Source organism: Aphelocoma coerulescens, unplaced genomic scaffold (genome assembly GCF_041296385.1).
Source record: "Aphelocoma coerulescens isolate FSJ_1873_10779 unplaced genomic scaffold, UR_Acoe_1.0 HiC_scaffold_56, whole genome shotgun sequence".
In the NCBI taxonomy this organism is placed as follows: domain Eukaryota; kingdom Metazoa; phylum Chordata; class Aves; order Passeriformes; family Corvidae; genus Aphelocoma; species Aphelocoma coerulescens.
Window position 1 is genome coordinate 2163705 of NW_027183905.1, and position 19403 is coordinate 2183107.

Sequence of the window (19403 nt, forward strand, 5' to 3'; positions counted from 1 at the left end):
GTGGCCGAAGGGCTGCCCGGGAGGCCCAGCACCCTCGGGTCCAACCCGGCTTTGCTCTGCCACGGCGGCTCTCAGGCCTCGCCCAACACCGGCTTGGCCCAAGGCTTTGGTGGCTGCCGGCCCCAGCACTGTCCCGCCTGCCTGACCCCCCTCCCTCACCTCTCCCCAGCATCTCCAGAACCATCCCAGGACAAGGCCCATGATCAGCAGCTCCAGGGCCGAGCATGTCCAAGAAATCAGCACCATGTCCACCAAGGGGGTCATTCCAGGGCCCGTGGAGTCCTGCGGCTCCAGCTCCTCGTGAAGCAGAGCCGAGGTGCCCATGTCCCCCTCAGGATGGCTGGAAGGGTCGAGGGGATGGGCCAGCATCAGCAGCACACAGAACTGCAGCAGCCAGGAGAAGCCCTGGCTGGCCATGGTGCCCTGTGGGATGAGCCGCCACCTCCACGCTGGCTCTGGCCGTGGCTCCGTGCCGAGTGCTGCCCGGGCTCTGGGCACGGTGACGGGCTGGGGACAGCTGACAGCCCCCACACTGTCCTGAGCCTGTGATGTCACAGAATCACCGAATGCATTGGCTTGGAAGAGCCCTGGGAGATCATCGAGTCCAACCTGTGCCCCATTGCCACCACGGCAACCAGGAGAGCCCTGAGTGCCACACCCAGGCTTTCCTTGAGCACCTCCCCAATGGTGGCTCCACCCCCACCTGGCCAGCCCATTCCAATATCTAATGCCCCTTTCTGGGCAAAAGTTCTTCCTAATGCCCAACCCAAATGTCCCTTGGTGCAGCACAAAGCCCCTGTTGGCATCTGCTCTCTCTCTTGTCCTTGCCCAGCTCTGACAAGGCTGGCGCTGCCTTGTTGGTCCCTTGCCTGAGGGCGGGAGAAGAGGCTGTGTCAGGGAGTGCTGCTCCACTGAGTCCATTCCAAGGGGCTGCTTTCCTTCTGCTTTGCAGATTTGCATTGAAGAAGAAAGCATCGGTTCAGCAAAGAAGGACTTACTGGGACAGACAATTTGTACAAGAATAAAGGTCAGTAAAGAGGTCAGGAAAAAGACAAAGAATGGAAAAGAGAATGTGAATACAAAAATGCTGCTAGCAAGAATTTTCTTGCTATTTTCTAAATCCGTGAGAGACTTTTCTCTCTCACAGAAGATAGCAGCAGAGTTCTATAAACAATGAAACACGTGCAACCTTGAGAAGCCTTGTTTATAGTACAGTAGAAAAATATTTTGACAGTGGATGTTTTAGGATTTTAGCCAATCACACCAAGGAGTGGATGATCCTTTATCCAGTTAGACTATGAAGAAAAAAGGCTATAAAGAAGTTTGTAAAATAATTAAATCAATCAATCTTGCTGCATATTTATGCCTGCTGGCTCTTCTCTCTTCCTCCCTACGGGTGCAGGACATGGTAATATTTTACGGCATTTAATAAGAGAAGAGGATTCATAAGTGTCTGAAGTACAGGGTTCTGGAAGAGCTTTTCAGTCAGCAGCACCTCGAGTTTTAAGATGGAGTTGGAGCAGTGCCTGAAGCTCTTCCCACACTTGGGGCACTCACAGGGATTCCCTTACCGGTGCCTCTGCTGGTGTTTCCTCAAGGATGAGCTCCAGGAGAAGCTCTTCCCACACTTGGGGCACTCGCAGGGATTCCCTTACTGGTGCCTCTGCTGGTGTTTCCTCAAGGACGAGCTCCAGGAGAAGCTCTTCCCACACTCGGGACACTCTAAGGCCTCTCCCTGGTGTGGATGCGCTGGTGGCTGGTGAGTTGGGAGCCCCCCTTGAAGCTCTTCCCACAGTCTGTGCAGCAGAAGGGCCTCTCCCCTGTGTGTGTTTGCTGATGCACAATGAGATAGGAGATCCACTGAAACATCTTCCCACACTCAGGACACTCAAAGGGCCCTCCCCTGGCGTGCATCTCCTGGTGGCAGGTCAGGCTGGAGCTGTGGCTGAAGCTCTTCCCACACTGCAAGCACTTGTAGGGCCGTTCCCCAGTGTGGATCCTATAGTGGCAGATCAGGCTGAAGCTGTGGCTGAAGCTCTTCCCACATTCCAAGCACTTGTAGGGCCATCCCCCTGTGTGTATCTGGTGGTGGATGAAGAGGTGGGAGGTGTGGCTGAAGCTCTTCCCACATTCCAAGCACTTATAGGGCTTCTCCCCAGTGTGAAGCTGCTCACGGACCACCAGGTTGGACCTCTGGATGAAGCAGAGGGGGGGCCTCTTCTCCTCAGAGCACCCTGGGCTGGCTTTGGAGCCCCTCCTTGTGGGGGATCCCTTTGGCTTTTCCTCCCCATGTGATTCCTGTGCCATTGAGCCACTCAAAGCAGCCTCTTCCATGAAGTTCTGCCACGGGGATTTGTCCTCCCTGGTCTCCATCTGCAGCTCAGTGCCTGGGGGAGCAAGGACAAGGAGAAGAAGGGACAAGAAGAGGAAGGAACAAGGAAAGAGGAAGGAAAGAACAAGGAGAGGAAGAAGGGTAGAGAAGGAAGAAGGAGAGGAAGGGACAAGAAGAAAAAAGGGAGAATGAAGATGAAGGAACAAGGAAAAGGAAGGAACAAGAAGAAAAAGAAACAAGAAGGAACAAGTACAAAGAGGGGAAGGAAGGAAGCAAGCAAGCAAGGAAAAGGAACAAGGAGAAGAAAGACAAGGAGGGGATGGGATTTGCCTCTGTGCCACAGGGAAGGGGAAGGAGATCCCCCCAGTCCGTCCCCGGCAGGACGGCGTCGGCAGCGGGGTTGTCCTGCAGCCGGGGGCGATGCTGGGCTGGGAGATGGAGCAGGAGAGACGGGGAAAGGGGCACTGACTTCCTCCTCACCTGCCTGGGGCTCCCGGGGCATCGTCCTCTTCTTCACAGCCTCCTCCTCCTCCTCCATTCAGCCAAGGTTTGGGAATGAGAAGTCCTGTTTTGGAGGGAAAAACAAGGGGTGAGCGCATTGGCTTGGGGGTTCCTCCTGCCCAAGTCCATCTCTAGGAGTCACCACATATCTTGTGTCCATGAAAAACTCTGAAACATCAAGACTCAGAGGAAAATATCCCTCACTGAGGTTCCCCCTCTCTGGTCTCTCCACTATGGGGTTCTGGGGGTCCCCCTTGTCCTGGATGCTGCGGGCCCTGCATATATTGAAGGTCCCTCCTCTGCAGGGTCTCTGCCCGCTCCAGACTTCCAGGGAATCCCAGGGGTGCCTCCTCTTTGGTCTGCCTATTTTGGGGTTCTGGGAGTCCCCCTTCTCTGGGCTGCTGAGGGTCCCACGGGTCCCCCTCTCAGGGGCTGCACTAAGGGATGCCGAGGGTTTTGGGGTCCCAGGGGTCCCTCCTCCCCTGGCTCTCTGCTTCGGGGTGCCGGGGGTCCCCCCTCTCTGGGGTCCCCATTTTGGGGTCCCAGGGGTTCCCCCTCTCCAGGCTCATCCCTTCTCGGGGCTGCCCCTTCTCCAAGCTTACCCCACTCCCGGCTGCCGGGGTCCCCCCTCTCCAGGCCCCCATTTCAGGGTCCAGGACTCCCGGGGCTCCCCGCTTTTCTCTCTCCCCCCTCTCAAGGCTCCTCCCCTCCCCCCCAGCGCCGGTACCGGGCGATCGCCACGTGGCTCCCGGGACCCCGCACCCGCCACCCACCGCCGGGGCCCTGCCGGCAGCCGCCACCGCGACATCCCCAAAAAACACCTCCCGGGGACCCCGCAGTATCCACCCAAAGGGCATTTCGGGGCAGCTTTGGAGTCCTGCAAGATCCAAACCTCGCTGCACCCGCCCCGTCCCGAAGAAAAGGATCAGGGAGCCCCAAGGTACTTCGGCTGAGCTCCAAATATCCCTCCCCCCTTCAAAAGAAACCCTCCCAGGACCGCCCACGATATCCGGAGCGAGGTCCCCCTTCCCTTCCCCTGCGGGATGCGGGGGCAGCGATGCTCCCGGCGGGAAGGGGCTGCAGATCCAGAGAGCGCTGGACGCACGCGGCGCCTCCTCTCGCTGCTCCCCTTCCTGCTCCCGCTCCTCCTCTGCCCCTCCTCTTCCTCCCGCTCCTCCTCCTCCTCCTTCCCCCCGGCTGCTGGCGAGGAGCTCTCGGGTGAGCGGGGCGGGGACGGGACACGGTGGGAAAGGGGTGGGTTACCCCCAAACCGAGCTGGGGGGAGCTGGGGTTCGGGGGACGGTGGGAAAGGGGTGGGAGAGGGCGGATGAGGGGAGGTGGGACAGCGGGAAGGGGGTTCCCAGTGAGGGTCTCCCAGTTAACGCCAGGACCCCCAAATCCCGTCCCTGTCCTCCCAGCCCCTCCCGGCGCTGTGGGGGCCGGGCCGCGCCCCAGTGCCGGCTCCCGGGAGCCCGAGCGAGCCGCCTGCCCGGCATCGAAGCTCTGGGCGCGGAGCTGAGCGGGCGCCGTGCAGGGAGCGTCTCTGCGCTGCGGGCTCTGTGCCTGAGCGCTGCCCCGCGCCGAGCCCCAGAGGCGCGGCTGCTCCGCTTCCTGCGCCGCTGCTCCCTGCGCAGGGGAGGCCGCGGAGCGCCGCGAGAGGGAGCGGCTGATGGAAGGGCTGCAAAAGCTGAGAAGGCTTTGGAGCCACTGGGGAGGCTGTGGGGGTGCTGAGGCTCTGGCGGGGCTGAGGGCACGCTGGCAGTGACTCAGTGTTGCCTTTGCTTCCTAGATCTCCGTCTGCTCGACGTTTCCAGTGAATCATTTAAAAAAAACCGGTATTCAGGGACAGAAACTCTCTAACTAATTAAAGTTAGAAAGTGGTGCGTTTATTACGCCGGCAGGCGGCACGGGAGTCACCTCCTAGAGACGTGCCAGCCGCTTATCCGGTTATTTGCCCTCTATTTATTTCACAAAGTGTTAGATATTAATCCTATACATATCTCCAGCACCTCCCATTCCCCACTTCCTATTAAAATGCGGTTATTAGTCCTTTGCGCGTGCGCAATTCTTTTCTTGATTTGGGTCGGTGGTCTTGATTTGCGTCAGTGGTCTTGAAAGATGAAGTCGGGGATCTCTTCGTCACCATGAACTTTCTACCTTCTATTGTGGGCAAGCCTCGGGAAGCCTGGAGACGGTCCATACCTCCTGCCTGTATTTGATCCTGCAATCTAGGTGCTGGCTATAATTCTATCCGCTTCTTTTGCCCTTATGGCAGTTCATTTCCTATAAGCAAAGTTGCAGACAGGTACATAGTGGTGAATAGCACTATACTTCTTGGCTAAATTTCTAACTCTTCGTTGACTTGTCTTTTGGTTCAGTCAGTACAAATTGCTTCTAACTCCCAGCTAAAGTTTAACTCTTCATAATCTTGACTCACTGCTGGTCTTGCTTTTGTCTTCCTTATGATTTTATCTTTTGCATGCAATGCTTGTGAAGTGCCCCCGCTGTCCCTTGTGTCCCCTGGGCACCGACAGCCCCGGCCCTTGCCCTGCTCCCCCTCCCACGTTCCATCCCGGCTGGCGGAGCCTTGGAGCTGCCGTGGGGCTGCCCCGGGGGCTGCGGCCCGAGCCGGGGCCCCTTCCCAGTGCTCCCAGTCTGCCCATCCCGCCTGGAGCAGCCAGCGAGGGCTTCAGCTGGGGCGGCAGAGAGGCGCTGCTGGGGGGTCCCACCTCCGCTTGGCTTGGGTTGTTCTTCCCAAGCTGGGCATAAACGACTTTGGGAGTTTTCTGCCACAAATCTCTCCCCTCGTGCACTCAGCCAAAGGGGTTTGGGGCGGTTTTCCCTTTTTCGGGGAAATCAAAGCCATGCACTGATGCTCCGAATTAGGGGCGGGAGTAGCGAGGCTGCAGGGCTTCCCAAGGAGCCGGAGGCAGCCAACACGCAGGGCTGGGCAAGTCGGGCCGGGAGCAGCGGAGAGCTTTGTTTCCCTTCTCAGCTGAATGGTGGCTCGGGGGAATGCATGTCCCCCTTAATGTGCACCCCCACTTTGTATAACATCCGATATTCATGGCTCTGTTAAGGCTTTGTTCTTCTTGGGGAAGTTCAGGAATTTAGCAGGACCATGGCTGAGCAGCAGTTGGTGTCAATTAGTAACATCTCGAATTTATAGTTTCTCTCGTTACTTCCTTATCTCCAAGTCCCTGGCCCTATCTCCAATGGGATTCACAGCATATGTTTGTAAAGACACATTCAATTTCTTCTCTTTTAATCCCACCTCTTCTTCTTTTCTCAGTACTTCTCTTTACAAACTTTAAAAATGCCTTAATCTGTTCTTCCTGGGCCTTCTTTGGTTTTGGGATTATTCTCAGTGACCTCATTCTGTGTCCTTTTGCAGCCGTTTCTGGGTCAGGAGGCCTGGCTGCCACTTGCATGCCCTTGATCCCCTGCTGAATGAGCTGCACTGAGCAAGGTGTGGTGCATGGTAAAAAGATGAGAGTTGCTGTAGCACCTGAGAGGAAGAACAGCATTTGTTTAACCCATGGTCTGCCAGGGAACCACGAAAACGTGTCCCATTCCCATCCTTTCCACGTTTGGAGCAGTACATGAGCTGCTTTCTTCTTTCCTTTGTTCTCTGTTTCACCACTTTTCCTTGGCCATCTCTTTGCCATGAGCACTTTGAGTCCTTTAATTTTCCACAACCTCCTGCTCCTCCCGCTGAAAGAGAATCTGATGCCATCCCAGGGTGAAATGTGGCGTTGCTCATGGGAGTGGATTGGTGGGTGAGAAGGTCAGGAGCTGGAGCTGTGTGCTTGGTTATGATTTGGAGGACAGCTTGTAATCTAATGATGCATTGAAATGATCAATGGGTTCTCTGGCACCTGGTATGAATTCGTTTGGGTTCCCAGGGGCTGCTCCATGGTGTTGTAGGATTTGTTCTGGTGGCCGTTCATCTTTTCCCCATTTTTGGGCACTCCCAAAAATGCCAGGGATGCATCAATTGACCTCTTTTCTCTGATTAAATCATCACATCCTTGGATTCCCAAGTGATTTCGCTGACCTTGTGGCAGCAAAAGCAGCCCAGTGGTCAAACCCACCCTGTATAACCCAGACAGTGCCAGCAGATGTTGGAGTGGGGAGAGGGATGATTCCCCCCCGCTTTTGTGAGTGAAGTTCTCCCAACATTCTCCGTTTGCTGTTTTCCTTTGCAGCTTCAGGGATTTCTGTTGCAGAGTCCGAGATGCTCAGTGTGGGCTCTGCCTTTAGCGATGCAAATTCCGTCTGTGCAGGGAGGCAGAGCTTGGGGTGAGGGGCAGAGGGAATCAGCCCAATTCCTCTGGCAGGCAAGGAGAGCCTGGGACATTGTGCACACTTCCCCCAGCAGAGTTAATTTGCATTTCTAAATCTCCTCTGCTGGCTGCCTGGAAGGAAGTTTCTCTTCCAGCTCAGCCATCCCAGGAGTTGCATGTGCCCCTCCCCCCTCCGCTCCCTTTTTTTTTTTTTTTCCCCTTCATTTTTAAATGGTGTTTCATTAACTGTTAATGAGTTAAAGGGTCACCTTTAAAGCTCTTCCAGTTTTGCAAAATGCAACCTAAAGGTGAACCTCGAAAAACCCATTCCAAAATTCTTCCATTACTAACAGCCACGCACACACGTACACAGAAAAATCCAAAGCAATAACGATTTTTCTACTTCTTCCCCTAAGTCTAAAAATTGTTTCTCACACACCTGGCCCAAACCCAGCTGACAATGTCAGAGTAGGATTATGAAATAAAAACCATTTTAATTGTGTAGTCTTGTCACTGAAACTGTGGGAAGAACAAAAACTCTCCAAGAACCTTTTTAGTGTTAGAAGATCAAGGCATTACTTTATTCTGGCCAGGATGTGCAACAGAAATCATTTCATGCACACATAGCCCAGGTGTGCAGAGAAAATCATCCCATGGCACACGAGTTTTACTCAAATTTTCCTCAACTTGATGCAGTCTAAACCCATCGAAATCCGTAGGTTTAATGTTCATTGGTTCCAAGTTGGGTAGTTCTTAGTATTTGGTTTCCTGTTGGCCCCGGATTGCTTGGCCTCTGATGTTCATTAGGTCCACACTCCTTGATTTCCTTCTCAGCCTTTTCCAGAGCAGGGGTCTCCAGCTGTGCCGGGGACAGTGTCTGGGGTAGCTGTTCCTTGATGTTTGCTGATGGGCGTTGATGTTCTGTTGATGGGCGTTATCTTTTGGGTATCTTTTGGGCTGTTCCCAGTCTGTTGAGATGTTAAGCTCATCTCTGTTGAGTGGTGTAACATCCCTTAAGAAACACTTTAAAATTCCTTTCGCCAAGGCAGAGGCAAACCAAGCCTGAGTAGAGAAATAAACTTTTAAAACACTTCTGAACTTGGTCTATTTTCCAGCAATCGAATCCCGCCCAGCCCAGAGTGTGAGTGTAACTGAGAGCCAGAGTGGAATTCTCCCGCTGTCTCCCGCAGCAGCTGTGGCGAGTGCAGGCACAGAAAGCTCTGAAGCTCGCCCGGTGCCAGCGAGGATTGGCCCCCAGTGCCTGGAGATGCCAGAGGAGGTGCCCAGCCAGACAATTTCAGCAGAGGATCTGTGGGCAGCCCCCGGGGCTTGCCCCGCTGTGGAGCCCTGGCTGCTGCTGCGGCCCCTTCTGTGCAGGGGCAGTGGCGGCCTGGCCTGCTCCTCCTGCAGCCGGGGAGTGCAAATCCGCGGGGCTTCCGAGAGCTTGAGGCGAGGCTGAGGGGTCCCCCCGTGTTCAGCTGTGCTGGCGGCTGTTTCTGTGCTCGGGGACACTTGGAATGGGCCACGCCCTTGGCCACCAGTGGTGCTTCTTTGCACTCCTCAGGCAGGACCCGATGTCCTGGTTGGATGCTGTGGGCAGCAAAGTCCCAAGGCAGGGTCTGTGCCAGCCGAGCTTCCTGTGGAAGAGATTTCACAAGAGACAGGATTCTGGCCACAGACTGCTTGAAACAGACATCCCTTATCTCCACCCCCACTAAGTCGAGAATGAGCAGGGTGAGGAATTGAAACATCAGTTCCAGGGGAGATAATTGAATATCTGCCCTGGGTCTGGCTCTCCTTCTTGCCAAAGCCAATGGCAGCAGCCGTACCCATGGCATCTTGGTTTCTCTCAGCAGCTTCAGAAGGTGTTTCTTTATTTCCCCATTCATTCTTTCCACCCAACCCGAACTCTGGGGGTGCCAGGGCGTTTGGAGGTCCCACTGTGTTCCTAAAGCAGCCAGAACGGCCTGAAGGATCTTTCCTGTAAAATGAGTTCCCCTGTCTGAGTCTATTGCTTCCACAATCCCATATCTTGGAATTGTTTGTTCCAAACATGCCTTAAGAACTGATGCAGGGATTGCTGAAGCAGTTGGAAATGCTTCTGCCCCGCTGTGAGCTGCCATGCTGTTAGCAGAAGATATTGAAGCCTTCCTGCTCAGGGCATTTCAGTGCCAGGCTCTTCCAGGCACCCCCAGCTCAGCCCTTTGAGCTGAGCATGTGGGCGCTGAGCTTCGCTTTGTCTCATTCCCTTTCCTTAAGAGCAGCGTGTCTTGTCACTCTTTTCCCTTCTGCTGCCCTTGCAGACCCATCCCTAAACACCTTTTCTCCCTCAGGCCAGGGAATGTCTGGTAAATCTCTCCTAGGCCGGCTCTGGAGCTCTGTCACTTGACTGCAGCCATGGGTTTCTTGCCAGCCCCGTGTCCAGGGCCGTTCAAACAGGAGGCTGGGTTCAACCCTTGCCCTGTCCTCAACTCTGAATCCTCCTGTTCCATCCAACAAGTTTCATTCTGTAAGAACCGAGCGCTGCTCATCCATTTAGAGGCTCCTTTGGTTAACAAAGTTTTGCCTTGATGCCAGGCTTGAACAGAGATTCTGCTGCTGTCAGTTTTCAGGCCTCAGTTCCCATTAAAGCCGGGGCTGCACAATTCTGCAGACAATGAGGCCACTCTCTGGCCACTGGGTGAAACATTTGAGCCCAGGAATTCCTTTGGCATGTCCCTGATTAACATCCACATGCAATTCAAATGGTTTTTCCCTGTGTGGGAGGGCCAGGGCAGGAGGCTCAGTTAATCTGCTTTTGAAGCCTTGAAAATTGTGCTTTCCTTCTGGTGTCCATGATGGGGTTTCTTGCCTGGCAGGAGAGGAGAGTTGTAGGGAGAGATGCCTGGCTCCAGAAGCGCTGCCTTTAGCAGGGACTCAGTAAGAGGCTGTAACCCCTTCCTTGCCTCCCTTGGAACAGGGTATTGCTTTTAGACACCACTTGTCCTGGTTGCTTCAGAGGAATTTGGAGAGGCTCCATATCTGATTTTCCCTATTTCCGTGGGGCTGCCCACACTTCTGGGTTCACTTCAGCAGAGGCCTTCGCAGACATTTGACACAAAGGTCCAGCAGCATTAGCCTCTGTATCTCCTTTGACAATATGAATTTGCATTCCCACTTCAGCCACCAAATCCCTTCCCAGTAAATTACAATCACAATTAGGAGCAAACAGAAATTGATGCATTTCAAACCCATTCCCCACATCTACTAATAGTGGTTGAATAAAACACCCCTGCTCATCTTTCCCACTTATTCCCTGAGTAATCAAAGAAATTTTGAGGATAAGATTGTGCTATAAGGCCTCCCTGTTCTCCCTTTTTTCTCTTCCTCCTGTTTTCCATCTTCCTTTTCCTTTCTTACCACATAGATTCCTCCTGCTGCTGTTTGCCTTAACCGTATTCCTGCACACTCCCTTCAACCAATCCCTTCCCAGCACACCAACACCATCCGTCCCCTGTTGCTGAGACCCCTTCTCGACTTCCCTTTTTACCCCTGCTGGGTGTCCATGTCTTTAATTAGCTCTGGGAGAATGTGCAAAATGCCTCAATATTGTCCCCTTTTGTATAGGACACGATGTCCATGTTTCTGTTCAGGCTTTGTTGTTGTTCTGGAAGTTGAGGAATTGAGCAGGAGCTTGGCTGAGCAGCAGTGTGTGTCAGTCAGTGCCATTTTGTGGAGCTGCTGGTTTGTGCTGTCACTTGCTTGTGTGCAAGTGCGTGTGGCTGTGTCCGAGCAGATTCAGAGCATGTGTTTGTAAGGAGGCGTTGGTGTTGTTGGTTCGCTGGGGGTGCCCGGTTTTCGGGACATCCCCCCTGGAGCAGGGTGTCCCCCCTTGGTGCAGGCGCGGCCCTCAGGCAGCGCTCAGCCAATCAGAAGGCGCGGCGCTGGTGACTCAGCAGTTGCCAGGCAGAGCCGCAGCGCCCGGCGCTCCCCAGCTGGAGCCCACGTGTGGCCCGGCCTTGGCGCCCCCCGCCAGGGGAATTTGGGGAGGTGGGAGGGGGGGAGCGCCAAGGCCGGGCCGGGCCGTGCTGTGCTGGCAGAAGTGGCTGCGGCGGGGGCCGAGTGCGGGCAGGAGCGGCCGAGAGCCCAGCGCTGCCCCAGCCCGAGCTGCCGCAGCTGCATCGCTGCTCGTGCTGGGGGATCCGAGAGCTCTGGGGGGCAGAGCGAGCCAGGGCTGGGTGCTGGGCCTGGGGGGAGCAGGAGAAAGGCTGGAGGAGCAGGGCTGGAGACCAGAATGGTGAAACGATGGCCGTGGGAGCAGCAGGTGGGATTCTGCAGGAGAAGGAGTAATGTGAGGAAGAGGAGTGTGAGGAAGAGTAGGGACACAGGAGGAGGATCAGGAAGAGGAGGCACCCCAAGGTTCCAGCACTCGCTGTATCTGCAGCCTCCCCCCAGCCCCAGGAGCGTTGCCCCCCCCATCCAGCAGGTGAGCAGGGAGGGGGATCCACGATTTTCCCGTGGGTGAATCTTGGTGTTTCTGAGGTTTCTTGGGCTCCATGTTGGTGCTTTGGTTTTTTTGTGGGGGCTGAATGTGTTTATATTCTGGAGGGTGTTTTGTCTAAATCTTGATGTTTTGGGAGTTTTGGGTCTGTGTCTTGATGTTTGGGTGCATTTTGGGCTGAATCTTGGTGTTTTGGAGGTTTTTACAGACACAAGATGCCGGGTGATGGACCTGGGCAGGAGAAGCCCCCAGGCCATGGCGGTCACCCCTTGTTTTTTCCCCAGTGCAGGATTTGTCAGTCCCAAAGCGTGGCCGGATGGAGGAGGAGGAAAAGCCCCGGAGATGCTGCACGAGGAGGGGCTGCAATCGCATCCCAGAGAGATCCAAGGAGGAAAGAGCCCCCCTGTGCCGGGAAGGCGGCCTGAGATCCAGGCAGAACTCAGAGCAGGAGGAGAAGCCTCAGGGTGGGGAGAAGCCCCACAAGTGCTTGGAATGTGGGATGGGCTTCAGATGGAGCTCCAATCTGATCAGGCACCAGAGGATCCACACTGGGGAGAGGCCCTATGAGTGTGGGGAATGTGGGAAGAGCTTCTCCAGCATCTCCAACCTGTTCCGGCACCAGGTGGTCCACACCGGGGAACGGCCCTATCAGTGCTTGCAGTGTGGGAAGAGCTTCGGGTGGAGCTCCAGCCTGAGACACCACCAGCGCACCCACACTGGGGAGAGGCCCTACGAGTGTTCTGAGTGTGGGAAGAGGTTTCAGACCAGCTCCCACCTCCTCCTACATCAGCGCATTCACACGGATGAGAGGCCCTTCAGCTGCCCCGACTGTGGGAAGGGCTTCAAACGCAACTCCACCCTCACCCTCCACCGGCGCATCCACACTGGGGAGAGGCCCTACGAGTGTCTCCAGTGTGGGAAGAGCTTCTCACACAGCTCTACCTTGACCCGACACCAACGGAGGCACCGCTAAGGGAAGCCCTGCGAGTGCCCCGAGTGTGGGAAGAGCTTCGTGCGCTGCCCCAGCTCCATCCCCCGTGGGAGGATCGGCGTTGGATGATCCCCAGTGACCCTCGTGGGGCAGAGCCCTGGTGACCCCCGTTCCGGGTGATCCACGCTGGGTGGGGGGAAGGGGTTGGAGAGATTTCTTTGCCTTCTCCTTGTGCTGCTGGGATTTGGTTGGTAATAAATTCCCTCCCTGTGCCCAGGCTGGCTCTGTTGTGCCCGTGCTGGTGCTCGGGGTGGGATCTCTCCCGCTCCTTCTCTCAGCTCCTGGACCTTTCCTTGTATTTCCTGTCCCTGTGCAGTAGCAGAGGGCAGGGACAGAGCGGTTTTGGTGTCTCCCAGCATCCAGGCAGGGCCAGCCCAGCCCCGGGGGTTGCGAGGGGCTTGTGGGGGTCCCCCATTTTCCGGACATCCCCGCTGGAGGAGGGTGTCCTCCCCATTGCTGCAGCCCCAGCCCTCAGGCAGCGCTCAGCCAAGCAGAGAATGCCCTCAGCTGGGGCCTCGTTTTTGGGCAAAGCTGAGCCCCTGGACATCTCCCTCCCCATTTTGGGGTGCAGCTGAGATCCTGGATATCTGGGTCCCCAGTTTTGGGGCTCTACTGGGCTTGCACAGCCTGGTTTTTGGTAGCGGGGTTGGTTCAGAGGTGTCTTCTGAGAGAAGGATCTGGAAGCTTCCTCCATGTCTGGCAGAGCCAATCCCTGGCAGCTCCAAAGATGGAGGTGCTGGATGCAGAGATGCCCCCACAGCCCCTGGGAAGGAGGGAGGGGTGGGGGGAGGGTGTTTTGAGGGTCTTCTTTTCCTTCTCATTCTCCTGCTGTTATTATTTTGGTGTCATCAATTTAATGAATATCTCTAATTAGAGCCTGTTGTGCCCGTGCCGGTGTTTGCTGAGGGATCTCTCCCGGTCCTTATCCCCACCCGGGAACCCTCGGTTCCATTTTCTCTCCCCTATGCGGCTGCGGGGGGCAGGGACAGAGTGGCTTTGGTGGGTGCCTGGCACCGGGCCAGCGTTACCCCAGGCCATGGGCACCCCTGAGATCCCGCGTCCCTGGGGACACATTTCTGGGCACAGCTGAGCTCCCACCTGCCCCGCACCCCGAGGTTCCCCCTCCAAAAAACCCCACCGCGGGGCTGCAGCATCCCTAAAGCCCCATAGCCAATCAAAATCGTGGCCAGCACTGGCCTTGGGGTGAGTGGCGGCAGCTGGGGCCGTACTGGTGGCACTGGTGGTGCTGGGAGCCCCCCTGGCTGCGGGCGTGGAGCTCTCGGGTGAGCAGGAGGGGCGGGACCCAATGGGAAAGGGGGGGAGAAGTGGAAAAAGGGGTGATGGGACCCCTAAAATGAGTGAGAGCTGGAGGGGACCCTCAAAGGAAGAGCAGGAGAGGGCTGAAGAGTGGGGGAGAAACGGATGGGAGGGGCTGGGAAACTGGGGAAAAGTGGAGGATGGGACCCGAAAACTGAGCGGGAGTGGGCTGGGGATTGGGAGATTGTGGGGGAAAAGGGTGGAAAGGGTGAAAAGGGGGGAATGGGACTCCAAAACTCCTCTGGGGAGTGGCTGGAAATGGTGGGTGAGGGGATTTGAAATAGGGAGAAGGATGGAAAAGAGGAAGTCAGAGCACGGGCAGGAGGGTCCCGTGGCGGCCGTGGGGCACAGGGGGTGCGGAGCGGGGATCCGGGGTGGCTCCCGGAGCTCTGGGCGTGCTGGGGGCTGCAGGGGGGCACCCCCTGAGCTGTGTCCCACGCACACAGGGGTGTTCCAGGGGATGATGAAGTCCGAGTGTCACTTCATTAAGGGCACCGAGCGGGTGAGGTTGGTGCAGAGGAGCATCTGACAGCGGGAGCAGCAACTGCACTCGCCAGCGATGTGGGGCTGTTTGTGGGGGACAGCCCGTGTGGGGAGAAACAGGCGCAGTGCTGGAACAGCCATCCAGCACGACTGGGGTACAAACGGGCTCTGGCGGACAGGCTCTGCCGGCACCACCGCGACATCGTTGCCCCGTTGCTCGCGGCCCGCAGAGGTGCAGAACGTCGGGCAGAGCGAGTCCCCTCGGGCCCTGCCCTGGGGATGAGCCTGGAGCCCCTCAGCCCCCCTGGTGCCCATCCCCGGGGCCTCTTGTCCTTCCAGCTTCCCCTGAGCTCTTCCAGTCCTTCCCAGTCCATCCCAGTCTTTCCCAGTCTCTCCCAGTCCCTCCCAGTCCATCCCAGTCCATCCCAGTCTCTCCCAGTGCCCCCGCGCGTGTCCATCGCAGCCCTGCGTGGCGCTGACGCCCCTCAGCCAATCAGAGCGCGTCTCTCTGATGACTCATCAGTTGCCAGGCAGACCCGCAGCGCCGAGTGCCCCGTGCTGGACTCGGCCTCCCAGTGCCGCGCGCTCCATTCCCAGTCGCTCCCAGTGCCCTCCCAGTGCCTCCCCAGTGCCCTCAATCCACTCCCCTCTCACGAGGGCAGCTCACTTCTCTCAGAACACCCCAACCCAAAGCTATCTGTGCTTCTAGGCCGATCTCTTGTCCTGTTTTTCGGTGTTGGGCATTCCATCAAGAGCCACCCTTGATTTTTAGCCTTGGCAAAGGGGCTGGGAGAGGGTTTGGGGGATCCTCGCAGGGCACGGAGCAACTGGGATGGAGTTTGTGGAGTCCTGGAGGAGATGAGAGTGGGTTTGGCATGTGCTGGAAGGTTTAACGGCGTTCTGGACAGATTGTGGACGAAAAAAAGAGGGGTTCAGGGGGTCCTGATGGCTCTCTGGGGGGGTTTTGGAGAGGTCCTGACCCATGTGGACCCCCGACAGATGCCAGCGGACACTGCCCTCAGCAAGATTCTGAGAGGGATCGGGGACTTCGTGTTGGGCTTCATCTTCCTGGTGCTGGGGCTCGGCTTTCACTTGCTCAAGAAGGTGACGGGGGGTCCCGGGGATCGCATCCATCCTCCCCCAGAGCGTGTGTGCCCCCCCGGGACCCCCAGCCCGGTGTCACCCCCTTTGCTCTACCCACAGAGCTCCTGAGCCGCCGCCGGCCGCAGCCCCTCCCTGTGGCCTCGGGCCCGGCCGGGACCCCCCGCTCCATCCCCGCGCTGATTTTGGGGGGGGTCGTGTGTCCCCCCAGCCCCGCTGTCACTCTGCCCCCACCCGGCTGCTCCCAGTGTTCCCAGTAAGGCCCGGTCCCGTTCATTGGGGGCACTGGGGAGGGACTCTGGGGAACCCCACAGGGGGGTCGAGACTGGGGGGGCAAAACCGGCCCTGGGATGGATTGGGAATGGGAACCCCCGTGTGTCCCCCCCGTGTCACCCTGCTCTGGGTGCTGGGAGCCCCCGGCTGCAGGCGGGGGGGTGGGGTGGGGAGAGGTGGGGGGACGATGGGAAAGGTGTCTGAGAGGGGGATAAGGGATAGGAGCACAGCGGGAAAAGGCTTCCCATGAGAGTCCCTTTGTTTCCCCATCACTTGATCTCTTGACCTGTTCCCTGGGGCTCTCGGGGGGGCAGAACCTCACTGGGGTGGTCCCCAAACCCCTGTCCCTCCCTGAGGGTCTCATGGGGAGTTCCTCCCCACCCAGCAGCTGGTGCTGAGGCGGCCGTGGGGCAGAGAGGGGTGGGAAAGGGGTGTCCAGGGGGGTCCCTTGAGCTCCCAACCTGCTGTGGGGTGCTGGGGGCTGCTGGAGGGGGGCACCCCCTGACCTGTCTCCCACACAGGTGTGTTCCATTCCTGGGGAAAAGCCCACTGGCACTTCCTTGATGACAACAACCGGGTGAAGTTCATGGACAGGAACATCTACAACTGGGAGCAGTTTGGGCACAGGGGATACCCCAAAATTTGGAGGTGGGATGGAGTTGTTTTGAGGTGGAATTGAGCCGTTTGCAGCGGGATGGAGTCGCTGTGAGGTGCCTTCGATCCCTCTCGGCTTTTGGGGTGCAGAGCTGTGAGGGACTGAAATGTTCCGGGTTAGTGGCTCAAACCATTGGCCACCGGCAGCAGCAGCGGGGCCTTTGCTGGCCGTGGGCACAGGGAGCGCCCGGGGGCACAGGGGGGGAACACCCAGCCCGGAGGGGACGAGCCGGGCCTGGAGCCAGGGAAGGGCAGAGGCCGATGGGAAGCAGATCCGGCCAGGTGGGACAGGGCTTGGGAGCAGGGCAGCGCCCTCCCTTACACAACTGGCCCAGCTCTGGGAACCCGCCCGGGCCAGGCCCGGGACATGCACACAGAGGGCTGGAGGTTGCCATCCCTTCGCATGGGCCATGCCTGGCTCAGCTGCGCTGCCGGGAGGGGCAGGGCCATGTCTTAGAAGGGGCCATAAACCATCAGAGCCCCCAAAGTGCCCCGGGATCCACAGTGTGACATCGGACACTGCAAAACTCCCCCGGGGGAGGTACCTGGCTGTTCACCCAAACCTGAACCTGTATTAACCCACCGAACTTGGAGTTTCCGGGGCTTCCCCAGCCCCCACGGGATCCAGCCTGGGACCATCACTTACACCAAGGACAGGGACATTGAAACAACCAAAACCAAAAGTTTTGTTGCTGATCCAGGGCTGCTGACTGTGTATCCTTCTACTCTCATACTTTCTTGGCCCTTATACATTTCCTAAGTGTTACTTTTATGCTTTTAATATTACTGGAGATGGTAACCAAAAGGGCTCCAAACCCCCTTCACACAGCAACCAAACTGCTCTGAAATAAACCCTACAGAGACATATTTATAAACACAGATCTTTCACTGTTGTTTCACTCTCATCTGCCCCAGGGGAGCCATGAACCAGACCCTGGGTTACCCTCGCCTTCAGGGGCAGGACGGAACAGGAGCCGGACACGGGGGAAGCTTCTGGAAGCTGCTGACGGAAGCCACCCCTGGAGGCCCCCTATTTCCAAAGCCTGGCCATGCAAACCCAGGACACTGGATCCAAACATGGATCACTCAGACGGGGGCACCAGGGCTCTGCCTGTCGTGGTTTGACGCAGCTGAGCGTCAAGCACACAGAATCTGTTATTTTTCATAAGGGGAAAATAAGAAAATATTGAGGAAAACTAGAGGCCTGCGAGGCAGAACAGGTTCAAACTTAAACAGTTGCTGTACAAAGAAAAAGTTTATTACCAACAGAATTAAAAGTAAAAAGAAATAACAAGAAATTCAAGCAAACCTCCCCTCTCTTCCAGCACTTCCCTCCTTTTACCCAACTCACAGAAAGGAAGCAGAACATGGGATTTTAGTCAGTGTTGCAGTTCTTGAAGAGTCTCTTTGTTATGCTAAAGGAAAAAAGGGTTTTCTTCTGCATCAAGTGGTTCCCAAAGTGCCACCAACAGCAGACCCGCCCGGAAAGAAACAATCTGCTGTGGTGTAAAACATCTCTGCCCTGAAACATCTCACAGTTCCTTCACACTGTCAGACATGGGCCTTCACATGGGGTTATTAATCTTTTTAAGGATGAATTACTTTGGCCTGAACACAAAGGGTTGGGTTGTTTTTTTTTCTTTTTGAGACAGGAGGTCTCTAAAAGCCTCTCAATACTTCTATATAGCCTGGCACAGGCACTTTTCATAATTTTCATGGGCCACGGGTGAACTTTCCATCCCTCCATGTACTCCAAATGGATCAAAGAGACAAACAGTTTGTGATATTACAGTTTCTTACCACGGCCTGCAGGAAGTTTTTTAAGCTGCGCGCGAGAATCGCGGCACCGCCCTCTTTTCTCCCGTCGCCATTTCCAGCTCCGTCCCACAGGACTCACTTTCTCTTCTCTCTGGCTCCGAAGCCGCCACGATGAAGAGTGTTCTTGTTCGGGCTCTACGGTGGAGAAAGCCTGGCTCCCTTTGTGCTGCTGGCTGCGTGGTGTCCTCTTCAGTTCAGCGCGGAGTGTGCTGGCTGCAGACAGGAGGCTCCGCCGGCTCCCGCTGGCTCCGCCGGCCCCGCGTGGAGAGGAGAGGGACCCGCCGGTGCCAGGGAGCCGCGCCGGATGGGTTTAGCTGTGTGGCACTCCATGGCTGGCTTTAGCTGCCTGCGGCTCTGGGACAGTTCCCCCCCAGCAGTGACACGGGGTCTGTGCTGCGGCGTTGGGAAAGGAGGGGGTGCAGGGGCCCTGACCCGGCGGGGCCCGGAGGCTCCAAGGTCCCCTTCCATCTTCCGGCAGGCAAGTTGGAACAAAAGGAATTCCCGGCTTTCCGCATGGTCTAAAGATGTAAATTGTGAGAAGCATCATTAGTCTAAAAGACTGTCCATCAACTCAGGGTCAACCCACTACACCAGCCCTGCTGGAAGTGGGCAAGGGCACCAGAAACCCCAAGGCCCAGCCAGTGCTGCTTCTGGAGGTGCTGGGAGCGGCCAGGGAGGCAGCGCCAAACTGAGGGATAGGAAGGTCTCTTCCGGCCTGGATGAATCTGGGACTTGGGGATCGCCCCAGGCCAGGTGCAGCACCCGGCACTTGGCCTTGTGAGGCCTCGTAAGGTTCTCGTTGTGCCACTTCTCAGGCTTGCCCAGGTCCCTGTGCACGGCCAAATCCGGCCATGGTGCCCCTGCCACGCTCAGCTGCCCGTCCCCTGCAAACGTGCTGAGGGGGAGCTCGAGCCCCTGCCTGTGTCATCGGGGACGCCACTAAAGAGCCCCAGGGCCAAGGCAGAGCCCTGAGGGACACCCCTCGTCCCCGGCCTGCAGCTGCACATGGAGCCAATGCCCCCAAGTCCCTGGCTGCGGCCATCTGGCCAATGGCTCATGCCCTGAGTAGCCCACCCGCCAAAGCCAGGGCTCTGCAGTGTGGGGATTGGGCTGTTGAGTGGGACCGTGGCCAAAGCCTCACAGAGGCCAGGGGCTACAAGTGCCCAA

The 19403-nt window shown here is 56.9% G+C and overlaps 1 protein-coding gene across 1 annotated transcript in view; it reads left to right on the forward strand.

Annotated features, from left to right (window-relative positions):
• LOC138101927 (uncharacterized) overlaps positions 1 to 19403 on the forward strand; it is a 958962-nt gene that overhangs the window by 294705 nt on the left and 644854 nt on the right. The window contains 1 exon segment of the mRNA XM_068999675.1: positions 12064 to 12562. Coding sequence (XP_068855776.1) covers positions 12064 to 12562 — 499 coding nt within the window.